At 41.5% G+C, this 13,462-nt stretch overlaps 1 protein-coding gene across 1 annotated transcript in view; it reads right to left on the bottom strand.

The window, feature by feature from the left end:
- Positions 1-13,165, bottom strand: part of NMU (neuromedin U) — a 30,939-nt gene extending 17,774 nt beyond the window's left edge. Inside the window, exons 1-2 of the mRNA XM_059682506.1 lie at positions 12,889-13,165; positions 5,686-5,744 (exon numbers count right to left, since the gene is read on the bottom strand). Of these exons, the coding sequence (XP_059538489.1) occupies positions 5,686-5,744; positions 12,889-13,000 (171 nt within the window). The 5' untranslated portion in view covers positions 13,001-13,165. The remainder of the gene's footprint in view (positions 1-5,685; positions 5,745-12,888) is intronic.
- Positions 13,166-13,462: the final 297 nt, after the last annotated feature.

Raw genomic sequence — 13,462 nt, 5'->3', positions numbered from 1 at the left:
GCCACTAATGGCTTTCGAGAACTCTGCAGAATCCATTGATGAATTTGGTTGAAAATGTATTACGATATAACTGGCATTTAGTTTTTTACAGATAGACGCTGCTTGTTCATCTTTCCTGTCCATTAATTCTCTGTGTATGGGTTGAAAATATGTTTCTAGTATTCTTAACATCTTAACTTACTTAAATGATAGGGCTTTTACATCTCAGAGTTTTACCCAGCATTCTCATCTAAATTATTTTTTTCAAAAATTTCCCGCAGAATACAGATGGTTTCAAGCTAAAATAAATGTGTGTTTTTTAATACATTACCTGTTGTTTAAATTATCTTCTTGTTTATATTTTTCTGGTGTGTGTTTTGATATGCCAAAGCAAAGATCCTTATAATAAACTTTATGAGTGCTATGCAATTAAAGACTGTTTAGTACTTGGCACTCACCATCTATCTTATCTTTTCCCTTATATATATTATTGGGGGTGGCTAGGTACAAAGGGTATACTTCTCAGTTCATAGCTCACTATCATCATTGGACTCTATTTATTATTTTTACATTTCCATTTCCTACTCCTATTCCATCCTCCCATAGGCAACTCTTGTGTCATTTATGTGGATCAGTGGCTCTCAACCTTGGCTGCACATTAGAATCACCTGGGAATCTTTTTAAATCCTGATTTCTGGGCCTCATCCTCCAGAAATTCTGTTTCTTTGTTACTAATGTTGTGGCCCCACCCCATAACAAAGAAACAGAATTTCCGAGGATGAGGCCCAGAAATCAGGATTTTAAAAAGGTTCCCAGGTGATTCTAATGTGCAGCCAAGGTTGAGAACCACTGATGTGGATCCTTCATTTGCTTAGGATCTTATAAAATGTTACTGTTGTTTGGTGTGCACATATGTTATTTTCTTTTTTTTTTTTTTCAATTAGCACTATACTTTGAGACCTATCGATGTTACTGGATACTTTAGGATGCTGCTCCCAACTGTTAGAGAATACCTACAATGTGTACCCACATGTTGCCTACACATTCCCTGATGACAAACAGCTGGGTTCCCTTGAATCCCTCCTCTACCTCCTTGTATCTGTCCTCCACTCATGGATCTGTAGGAGAATATCTAGGCTATATACCCAGGAGAGGTAATGAGGAAATCTAGGTGGTTTTAAAGCTGGCTCCTGAGTTGACACTCTCACCACCAATGTGTGAGGGTTCATATCCACCACATCCTTGCTAACATTTGCCATTATGACACTCTGTTTTCTTAATTTTCATTTCATTATTACTAATGAATTTAGGCATCGCTTTAGACAGATTTGTTGGCCTTTTACTAGTTATTAACTGGTACGTCTTAAATTGTTCTATCCTTTGACTAATTTTACCTGGATTCCCATCTTTATTTAATTGATTTGATAATATTTCTTAGGTTATTTTAGAAATTAATCCCTTATCAATTTAGACATTGTTAATATCTCATTTCAAACGTTCTTACCTTTTTCCATGGCATCTTTTGTTGAAGAAAATCTTTACTTTTAATGTAATTCACTTCATCATTTTTTGACCCTACGATTTATATTTGAAGTTTTATTTAGGAAGGCTTTTCCTGCTACTAGCTCACAAAGGTATTTTCCTAATAGAAAATATTTTCTATTAATTCCATAATTTTACCCTTTATATTTAGATCTTTAATCCACGGGGAGCCCCCTGTTTGCATAGGGTGTTAAGTTTTACTTTCCTCCATATAGCAAGACAGTTTCTCAACCCTCACTGGCCAAACACTCTGTCCTTTCCCCACTGAATTTTAGCATTACTTTTATTGTAAGTTAAGTTTGTGTGTATCTGAATTTCTGTCTTAAGTTGGGGTCCCCCAGAAACAGGCCTTGAGATAAGGATGTTGATATATGTAGATTTGGGGGAGATGACCCAAGAAGTACTAATAGAAGACCAGAGAAAGAAAAGAAATCCAATTAAGGGAATGTTGTCAAGCGGGTTATCACTATTCATAACTGGGGTCAATATGTCTGGGGAACTTTGGGAGCCAACATAGAACTCAGAGTTAAGGTATTTAGCCACCAGCTCCCTTGGGTCACCAATTGGGGGCTGCTCTCAATGGGGGCATTTACTCCCAGGCATTCCTGGTGTGCCCTGAGCATAGGCCAAGCAGGCAGATTCACAGGGGCATGCGATTAGAATCAGCAAATTTGGAGTGCCCTGGAATGGTGAGTGCCAAAGGGACATGGCAGGGCACTGACAATGTCTGTTAAACTCTCCAAGCTTTAGTCCCTGTTCCGTTAGTTCATCTGTCTGTTCTTGTGTCATTACCTTTTCTATTACTACAGTTTTCTAGTACCTCTGGATATCTGCTAGGGCAAGTTCTCATTCTTAGCTCTTTATATTTAAAATCTCCTTAGCTATTTTTAGACCTACACTTTTCCATATCGATTTTAGGTTATATTTATGAAGTTTCTGAAAAAAACTAAATGAATTTTCTTAATGTAATTCATCATGATTATAAAGGAGAAAAGGCATAATGCTTATTTCGAAAGATGCAGATAAAGTATTTGATTAAGTTCAAATTTGATTTAAGATTAACAAAACTCTTAGTAAGATTATTATGCTAAGCAAAATAAGCCAGTCAGGGAAAGACAAGTATCACATGATCTCACTCATATGTGGAATCTGATGAACAAAATAAACTGATGAACAAAATAGATCCAGAGACACAGAAGCATGGAACAGACTGTAAAATCTCAGAGGGAAGGTGGGGGTAGGTGGGTGGGTAGGAAGAGATCAACCAAAGAACTTGTATGCATATATGCATAACCCATGGACACAGACAACAGTGCAGTGAAGGCCTAGGGCAGGGATGGGCTAGAAGGGGAAAAAGAGGGACATATGTAATATTTTCAACAATAAAGATGTTTTTAAAAGATAATTTCCATGCCTAGCCAGTGCGGCTCAGTGGTCAAGCATGGACCCATGAACTAAGAGGTCACCAGTTCGATTCCAGGTCAGGGCACATGCCCAGGTTGTGGGCTCAATCCCCAGTAGGGGGTGTGCAGAAGAAACATCTCTCATCAATGTTTTCATCTGTCTATCCCTTTCCCTCTCTCTCTCTCTAAAATCAATAAAAACATTTAAAAAAAAAAAAAAAAGAGAATTTCCTGCCCTAACTGATTTGGCTCAGTGGATAGAGCATCGGCCTGCAGACTCAAAGGTCCCAGGTTCAATTCCAGTCAAGGGCATGTACCTTGGTTGTGGGCACATCCCCAGTAGGGGGTGTTTAGGAGGCAGCTGATCGATGTTTCTCTTTCATTGATGTTTCTAACTCTCTATCCCTCTCCCTTCCTCTCTGTAAAAAAATCAATAAAATATATTTTTTTAAAAAAGAGAATTTCCTTAACTTGATAAATTACATAAAAAAATTATAAAGCAAATGTATACTTTATGGAGAAGCTTTATATATATTTGCTATGTAATATAGTATTGGTGGCTTTAGAAAAAAACTAAGGAAAAAATAACTTGTTTCTTCAGTGCTCATTGTGTTACTTATGCATCTTTTTGGCGTCAGTTTTCTATGAATTTATCCATTGCATCTAACTTTTCAAAATTATTACCATATAGCTGTCCATATGCTCTTTGTGGTGACAGTTTTATTGAGATACAATTCACATACCATACAATTCATCCATTTAAAGTATACAACTACGTGGGGGGTTTTTTTGTGTGCTATTTTCAGAGTTGTGCAACCATTGTCAGTCAATTATCCATAATATTTTTTTTGTAACTAAGAAGGAAAAGTTTATTAATGTGGTTTCAGAATTTATATTGTAACTAACCTTTTTTATTTTATTTTTATTTTTTAAAAAGTATATTTTATTGATTTTTTTACAGAGAGGAAGGGAGAGGGATAGAGAGTTAGAAACATCAATGAGAGAGAAGCATTAAATCTATTAATTTCTAGCATAATCTAAGAAGCATCAGCTGAAACCAAGGTACATGCCCTTGACTGGAATCGAACCTGGGACCCTTCAGTCTGCAAGCCGACGTTCTATCCACTGAGCAAAACAGGTCAGGGCTTTTTTTTTTTTTTATTTTCTAAAGTTTTACATATGTCTCCTTTTTTCTTGATTGAGCCCCCCCTCACCCCACCCCTGCTCCTCCCACCCCCAAGGGCAAGCCCCCACCGCCCCAGTGTGTGTCCATTGGTTATGCTGATATGCATGCATACAGGTCCTTTGGCTGCTCTCTAACCCCCGGCCCGCTGCCATTTGTCTCTGGATTTATTTCTGTTCATCAGTTTTATCCATAATAATTAAAAAAAAACAACACTTTGTAAATCTCTTGTTTTTGATGGTCTAACCTTTTTCAGTCTATACCTTATTTATCTTTATCTTCCCTCTGACCTTTAAAATCAGTATTGCCTGTGCTTAATAACATTTGAAAGAACAAACATTTGGTTTTGTTAATATGTTCTCCCTTTTTCTCTTTTAAAAATTTATTCTGCCCTTATTTTTATTATCTACTTCATTCCTGTTTCTTTGAATTTTCCCTGTTGTTTCTTTTTTCTCACATTTTTTTAGTTGACTGCTTAGCTTGTTTTTAAATTTTCTTCCTTTCAGACAAATATATATGAAGTTAACATTTCTCTAGCTATTAAGTTGTTGCCTACAAATTTTGACTTATAATATTTTTATGTCATTTAGTTCAAATATTTTGTAATTTCCTTTATAGCCCCGGGGTTATCTACCAAAATGATATTTGTTTTCTAAGTAGATGGAATATTTAAGTTATACTTTTGTTTTCATTTCAAATCTTATTGAATTATGATTGGAATACATTTAAAATGGATCCTAATTTATGGAAACGTTCCTTGCGTGTTAACACCCGGTCTATTTTTTGTTAATGTCCAATTATATTAGAAAAGAATGTGTATACTATTTAGTGCAGGATTTTAAAAATACAATAGCTCAAATTTATTAATTTTATGATTAGGTCTTTGATATATCTACTTATGTGTTATCTGTTTTAACTATCTGTTTTGAGAAAGGTATATTAAAGTCTCTAACTACAACTGTTCATTTACCTATTATTCCCTGAAGTTCTATCAATTGTTAAATAAATTTTGAGGTTGTTTTGTTAATATATGTTAATGATGAATGTATCTTTATGTTTGTTCTTTTATTAGCATATAACATTCTTCTTTGTTGTAACAGTTTGTTCATTTACTTTGATGTTATCAGATATAAGATTGCTACTCCAATTTTCTTGCCATTCATATTTGCTTGGCACATCATTTTCCACCCTTTCATACTTAGCCTTTTTTTGTTTTGTTTTCTGTTTTAAATGTACCTTTTACAGATAACATATGCTAACTCTTTTTTAAAAAAAAAAAACAAAACAAAACAATCTGATAAGCTCTTTTAAGAGTGTATTTTAGCCCACTTTTTTTTTTTAAATTACTCTTATGAAAAAAAAATAAATTACTCTTATGAGGACTTATTTCTGCCACCTTACTTTGTTTCTTTTCACTTTGCCTTCTTTTATTTAATTAAAATTATAATTGTAAATGTTATAATATCAGAATGTTAGTAAAATTATAGCTGTCCCAAATCTCAATTATATTATTTCATTTTACTATAAGTTCAAAGAAGGGTATAATTTCCACTAATTTATATGAGGGTAATTCTTTACCTCATTCCACAATTGTAACTCTTCTTCAGGCTGTAATTCTTGAAGTAAAATTGGAGCACCTAAAAAAAAAAAAGTTATATTCACATGTTAATTTTATAGCCCTTCTTCAAAAATTAAATATTTATATATACATTTATTAGTTGCTTAACAGCAGGGATATTTTCTGAGAAATCCATTGTTAGGTGATTTTGTCATTATGCGAACATCATAGAGTGCACGGAAACTTAGATGGTATAGCTTAATATATTCCTAGGCTACACAGCATAACCAATTACTGCTTCTAAGCTACAAACTTACACAGCATGTGACCGTACTGAATCCTACAGGCAGTTTGTAACTCAATGCTATTTGTGTATCTGAACAGCCCTGGCCAGGTAGCTCAGTTGGTTAGAGTGTTGTCATGATTTGCTAAGGTTATAGGTTCAATCTCTGGTCAGGGCGCATATGAGAAACAATCAATGAATGCATAAATAAGTGGGTCAACAAATTGACATTTCTCGCTCAAATCAATACAAAAATAATTAAACATACATAAATATAGGAAAGGTACAATAAAAATACAGTATAAAAGATTTAAAATGGGTTCTGGCCAGTTTTTTTCAGTGGTTAGAGCGTCGGCCTCTAGACTGGAAAGTCATGGGTTTGACTCCTGATCAAAGGCACGTACCTCAGTTGCAGGTTCTATCCTAGCTCCGGTCAGAGTATGGGGGGAGAGGGGGGGATCGGCAACCAATCAATGTGTCTCTCTCACATTGATGTTTCTCTCCCCTCACTCTTCCTCCCCTCCACTCTCTCTAAAAGAAAAAAACAACCAATGGAAAAAATATCCTTGGGTGAGGATTAAAAAAAAAAAAAAGATTAAAATGGAACACCTGTATAGGACACTTACTGTAAATGGAATTTGCAGGACTGGAAGTTGCTCTGGATGAGTCAGTGAGTAAGTGGTGAGTGAATGTGAAAGCCTAGGGCATTATTGTACATGCTATAGACTTTGTAAACACTGTACACTTAGGCTATACTACATTTATATAAAAATGTATTCTTTGTTCAATAAAAACTAATCTTAGCTTACTGTAACTTCTTTAATTTATAAACTTTTAAATTTTTAGCTTTTGACTATTGTAATAATACTTAAAACAAACACATTTTACAGCTGTACAAAAATATTTTCTTTCTTTTATCCTTGTTCTATAGCTTTTTTCTACTTTAAAATTTTGTTTTTCACGTTTCAAACATTTTTGTTAAAAACTAAACCACAAACACACACATTAGCCTAGGCCAGTGGCCGGCAAGCTGGCCCCTTGAGTGTGGCTCTTCCACAAAATACCACGTGCGGGCGCGCATGTACAGTGCGATTGAAACTTCGTGGCCCATGACAATGGGCCAAAGAGCTGCATGTGGCTCGTGAGCCGCGGTTTGCCGACCACGGGCCTAGGCCTATTACAGGGTCAGTATCAGGAATATCACTATCTTCACCTGCACACCTTGCCCCCCTGGAAGGTGTTCAGGGGCAGTAGGCACCCGGAGCTATCATGGCAAACCTCGTGAAGGGTCTGGAACACCTCCTGAAGGGTCTGCCTGAGGCTCTTTCTGAGGAGGTGTCAACCTTTTCAGAAATAAGTCCATGGTGGTTTGCTTGATTTGTCTCTTCTTCCCATCATAGCTTTGCTTATAAGCAGATAGTGCATCATAATTATTCTTTTCTATTAATGAAAACCTTTTGGTATTGGGTCCATGTTTTTATACTTTTTAAGTAACTTGTTGAAGCCACCCAGAGCTAGCAGTAAACTCAACACTGTAGTTGGGTCCAGCCTTTTCTTTCAACACTGCAAACAAACTTTTTGCTTTGACCACGATCATCATGGTGCTGAGAGGGATAACTTCTGTGTCCGATCTTCAATCTAGGCCATGTCTGTCCTAGGCCCTTCTCAAATTTTGTTAGTCTCGTTGTCTTTAATGAAGTAGATCTTTAACAGCTTCTGTCACTTTGTTCTTGTTCTTCAAGAGTATAGTGGTGGTGAAGTGGGATATGCCTGACTGGCAAGCAACAACCATTACTGATTTTCCACCTTTGTAGTCAAGCACTTTTAATTTTGTTTCCAGGTCCATCACTAAACACCTCTTATTGGCAAGGTTAGCAGTAGATTTTATTTGCTTAGGGCCATGATGAAAAACAACAACATGATATTAAATCAAGCACAAGAGAAAAGGAACAATTAAGAGACACAGTAAATACAAGATGCATGAGGCTGCTGCTGGCATAATGTGACATCCTGTTTTACAGCAAAAAAAATTTTATAAGTATAAAGAGTAAACTCTAAAATAACGATTAAAAGTATAGTATAGTAAATACATAAACCAGTAACATAGTCATTTTTTATCATTATCAAGTATCATGTATTTTACATAACTGTAAGTGCTATACTTTTATCTGTCAGTGCAGTAAGTATGTTTACACCAACACATGAGCAATGCATTGCGGCAGGACAATCAGACAGCTAGGACATCGCTACGCAATAGGAATTTTTCAGCTCTATTATGATCTTACTAGAAGCCCGGTGCACAAAATTCATGTGGGGGGGCGGGGGGGTCCCCTCAGCCCAGCCTGCACCTTCTCCAATCTGGGACCCGTGGGGGATGTCTGACTGCTGGTTTAGGTTTAACTGGCAGTCAGACATCCCTCTCACAATCCTGGACCGCTAACTCCTAATCGCTCAACTGCCTGCCTGCCTGGTCACCCCTAACTTCCCCCCACCCCCGCTGACCTAATCGCCCCTCCCTGCCCCCTCCCTGCTGGCCTGGTTTCCCCCAACTAACCCCTCCCTGCCGGCCTGGTCACCCCTAACTGCCCCCCCTGCCAGCCAGGTCACCCACAACTGCCCCCCCACCAGCCTAGTCGCCCTTCGCTGCCCCCTCTGCCACCTGGTCGCCCCCAATTGTCCCCTCCTGCCAGCCTGGTCACCCCTAACTGCCTCCCCTGCTGGCCTGGTCGCCCCCAACTGCCTCCCCTGCCAGCCTGGTTGCCCCTCGTGGCCCCCACACTGTCCTGGTCACCCCATGCATCCTGCTGTTCAGCCATTTGGTCGTCCCTCACTAACCCCCCTACCGGCCTGGTCGCCCCTTGCAACCTGCTGTTCAGTCGTTTGGTCATCCCTTACTAACCCCCCTGCCAGCCTGGTCGTAGGCAGCCATCTTGTGAGGGCATGAGGGTTAATTTTCATATTACCTCTTTATTATATAGGATAGGACCTCCATTATTGACTGAAAGGTCATTATGAAGTACATGATTTTAGTTCACTTGGGGGCAATATTTCCCATTTTTTATTGTACATCACTACTTTCCTATTGCAACTAGATATTTCAGCATTTGACTTAATATAAAAAGACATAATTATGAAATAAACCTTTATAACATTACAAAGGCATTACTCTCAGGAAAGAATTACTTATATGTCAACACAAAAAGTTGTGCAGGAATGTGCATAGCAGCATATTCAAAATAGCCAAAAGTACAAAAAAATCCAAATATTTACCGTCTGGTGAATAGGTAAAAAAATATGGTACATCCAAACAATAGAATACTATTAGCTATTAAAAGGAATGACAAATCTCAGAAGGAAAGGAAGAGATTAACTAAAGAACTTATGTACATACTAGAGGCCCAATGCACAAAATTCATGCACAGATAGAGTCCCTAAGCCTGGCTGACGATCAAGGAAGATCTTTGGGGTGACTGGCAGGGCAATCAGAGGGGCCCCACTGGCACCCACCTTGGTTGGCCTGGTGCCACCCACTCACCGGCCCTACTCCCTGCCCCCACCACTGGTCACTTCCCTCTGCAGGTGACCTGCAGGGCGATCGGGGGACCCCCCGCTGGTACCCACCTTGGCTGGCCTGGAGCCTATGGGTTGGAGGCAGCTCCTGCATTGAGCAGCTGCGCCCTGGTGGTCAGTGTGTGTCATAGCGACTGGTCGTTCCACTGGTCATTCCACCATACAGTCGATTTGCATATTAGGCTTTTATTATATAGGCTAGGCATAACCCATGGACATAGACAATAGTGTGGTAAAGGCCTGGGGGGGGTCGATGGGGGCAAAACGAGGGGGGTATATCTGTAATACTTTCAACAATAAACATAAATAAGAATTTTATAAAAAGAACTACAGTTGCTCCTCAATGTATGATGGGGTTCATCCCAAACATCACAGCTTAGCCTAGCCTACTGGTATAGCAAATGTGCTAAGAACACTTACATTAGCCTATAGTTGGGTAATTATTTTGAGTTTCATCTCAACAGTAATTGCCTTCCTCTTTTTTTCACCATAAGCAGGAGATACAAATGGGCATTTTGTAGCCATGATGGGATGCAAAACACAATATCCCCAAAATGGTGGCAACACAGTACACTGTAGAGTGTCAGTTGTTTACCTGCATGATCATGTGGCCGACTGGGAGCTGTGACTTGCTGCCTAGCAGCACAAGAGACTGTCATACCACATACAGGGTGAAGCAAAAGTAGGTACAGTTGTTCGTATAGAAAATAATACAGTAATTAATAAATAATACAAGAATAAACTCTGTTTCACATACAACTGTAAACCTACTTTTGCCCTATCCTGAATTGCTAGCCTGAGAAAGGATCAAAATTCAAAGTATAGCATCCACTGGATGTATATTGCTTTGTGCCATCACAAAGTCAAAAAATAGTAAGTCGAGCCACCATTGGTCAGGGACTATCTGTACTGATATACACTGAGTGGCCAGGTTATTATGACCCGCCAGATTATTATGATCACCCCATCAGTACAATGAAGTAAATTAGTTATGCAAATAATAATAATAATAAAACCTTGAGAGTATTTGCTTAGGAACTTTTCAATATTCAGTATTTTTGGAAGTGTCAATGAAATGCTGATGGGGTGGTCATAATAATCTGGCCACTCAGTGTATATTACAACATAGCTGAATATCAGACATATGAGACTAAGTCAAATAAGACCAAACATTGTATGATTTCACTTATATGGAATTTCCAGAAAAGGCAAACCTATAGTGATAGAAAAATTAGTGGTTGCCTGGAGCTGGGACTAGGAATGAATTTTAAGAATTCTTTAGTGAGTAGGGGCCTGACTAGAAAAGGACACTTCTTAATTTAGTCCTGGGAGCTTTATCACTTACTGTCACCGATCAAATCAAGTGATAGCTTGTTGCAGGTATCCCAAATGTTCCCCAGTTATAGGAAATTTCCTTCTTTATTTTAATATTGTTCTCTGAATAGTAAACAGTTTCCATCCACAGCATCTGACTGGCCCTTTATCTTCTCGTTGCTATTGCATGCTCTGCTAACTCATTTATTGACACTATTGTGTTTTCTTCTGGCTTCATGACCTGCATTTTGTTGTTTTTAGACACATCCAGTTGCATCTCCTATAAGGGTTAATCCTGGTAGATTATCTCCCAGGCGTGCTTCTGTGAGTCAAGCTTCCCTGTCAGTGTCATCTTTAGAGATTCAGGACTAGGGCATCTCACACTGTATATTCGCCCTCTCCCCATCCCTTCACCATGGCAGAGACATAAAATTAGCTTTTAGCATCAAGAGCAGTTTGAAGGGGAAAGAAGACACAAAAGGGTCGTTTGGGAGCTCTCTGTGCAGTGACAGATGTGTTTCATCCCTTTGCTTGAGAAATGTTAGGGAATATTTATGAGTCAATCTGTCAGACAGCAGATACGCTATTTGGGAAATGAAGCTCAAGACGTATCTTTTTTAGAAAGCAGCTGCTGACTTCCATAGTTTCTGTTCAATCAGCAGCACTGGAAGTGCCACCTCCCCCAAAAGCAGTTACCTCTCACTGAGGCCCAAACCACTGCAAACATAGAGCAGGTAACCTGCATGGAAAGTACACTTGCTTTACAAAGGAAACAAAACACACACACACACACACACACACACACACACACACACACACACACTTTTAAAACTATGATTATCTGCTTCCTTAATAAGCTAGATAAAGATTACCTTCCTGATTTTACCTACAACAAATTGAGAAATATCACCATTACTTTGCATAAGTCACTGTGTCACTGCTGGCTATGTAATGGAGAAGGTTCTGGTCTCCTAGCTTCTGATTGCTTAGCTCTCAAAGTCAAATTACCTTGTTTTTCAAGCAGAGGACTCCTCGTCGCCTCCCCTCCCACCACCACCACCCAGGAAAGGAGAAAATCAGAACAATTAAAGGAGAACAATAAAAAGAAGTAAATTGGGAAAAGGAAACATAGCTTCAGTTTCCCCACCTCTACCTGAGAGCTGAGCCGCGCTCTGAAAGGTCCCTGCAGTTGTGGTTTCTATTCCCGATATTCTGAACAGTGATGAAAGGGTCTGCTGTTTCTGACAGGGGAGGAGAGGGAAGCTGGGAAGGTGGGAAATTCATGGTCTTAGGGCAGTGGCTGCCCGGAAGGGCGGTCCCTGGAAAGGGAACCTTGAGGGACCTGGTAAGTGTCTCCCCACTGTGAGGAGCGCTCCGCTCTGCCTTGCCTCCCAAGCTTCAGGCCTCCCTCCCTGACCGTGTCTTTGCTTTTCCCACTTCTGTCCTCTAACCCAAGCTCAGGACGTCCCTATTGTGATCAAATCACATCACCTTCCGACCTGAGCTGGAGCACAGGCTGAACGCCTGCTTGCACATGTGCCTCTCCAACTCTGTATCATAAAAAATAAAAACCCCAAAAAGTATCTATCCCTTTTCCGGATCTGGTGCCTGAAACCTACAAGGCGCAGAGCCCTCCCTCCCATCCTTCTAACCCTCTACCTAGAACGGGCCAGTTTCTCTGCTCAGGGTTATCAGACCGCCAGTGGAGCGCTCTCCAAGTTGACTTCGCATCAGCAGGTGAAGAATCGCCCTCGCTCTAGTTTTGCTTCGACCACCCACCCCTCCACTCACTAAGATCAAAGGAAAGCATTTCAATTCCCACTCTGTTAATTCCCGTCACCCGTGGGCCACGAGGGAGCCCTGCGAGGTTTCCTCGCCGCAGGCTGTCCCCTGCCTGCTGGGCTCCAAGGCGCCGAGAACACGCGCCGGGCGGCCGGAGGCACCTGCGCCCGGGCTGCAGCGCTCGGGGCCGGGACCAAAGCGAGTCGCGGCTCGAAAGGAAGCGGAGCGCGCGGCCGGGCGGGCGGCGGGGGCGGGAGAGGCGCGGGCGGCTCACCTCGGCAGGCGCCCGCCCAGCAGGCCAGCAGCAGCAGCAGCGCCAGGAGCGGGGGCGCCGTGGCCCCTGGTCCGGGGGGCGTCCCGGGGAGGCGCTTCGCTGCCGGCGGCATCTCGGTGCCCGCGGACGGACGGCTCGGGGATCGCGACGTGCGCTGCCCCACGCGGGGTCGGTGTCCTGGCCTCGCCTCTGCGTCCCTGCAGCGCCGCTCGCGGGGGCTCGGCCGCTGAACTGACCGCCCCGCTCGCCGCCAACTTTTAAACCTCGTGGACACGTGGGCTGATGCGCGCCGTCCCCGGGCGCGCCACCCCGCAGCCCGCCGCCCGGCCTCTCCGGCGTCACTCCCGCCCCCTGCCCGGCCCCGCTGCACCCTCCTCCGGACCCGCGCCCCCTCGCCCTGGCTCTGATTCAGGCTACCCTGGCTTTCATCGTCGCCGCCCTCGGGGCTTGGGGAACGCGGAGAAGGGAATTAAAACAACGACCCCCCTCCCCCCCCCCCCCCCCCGCCGTTCCCTTCTTTGGAAGGATTAGAGTGGCCTCCGACGGCAGATGGCAAACCAGGGGGTCCCAAGAG

Source organism: Myotis daubentonii, chromosome 1 (assembly GCF_963259705.1).
Source record: "Myotis daubentonii chromosome 1, mMyoDau2.1, whole genome shotgun sequence".
Classification (NCBI taxonomy): Eukaryota; Metazoa; Chordata; class Mammalia; order Chiroptera; family Vespertilionidae; genus Myotis; species Myotis daubentonii.
The sequence above is the reverse complement of the archived record's forward strand: the minus strand, read 5'-3'. Positions and strand labels throughout refer to the sequence as shown.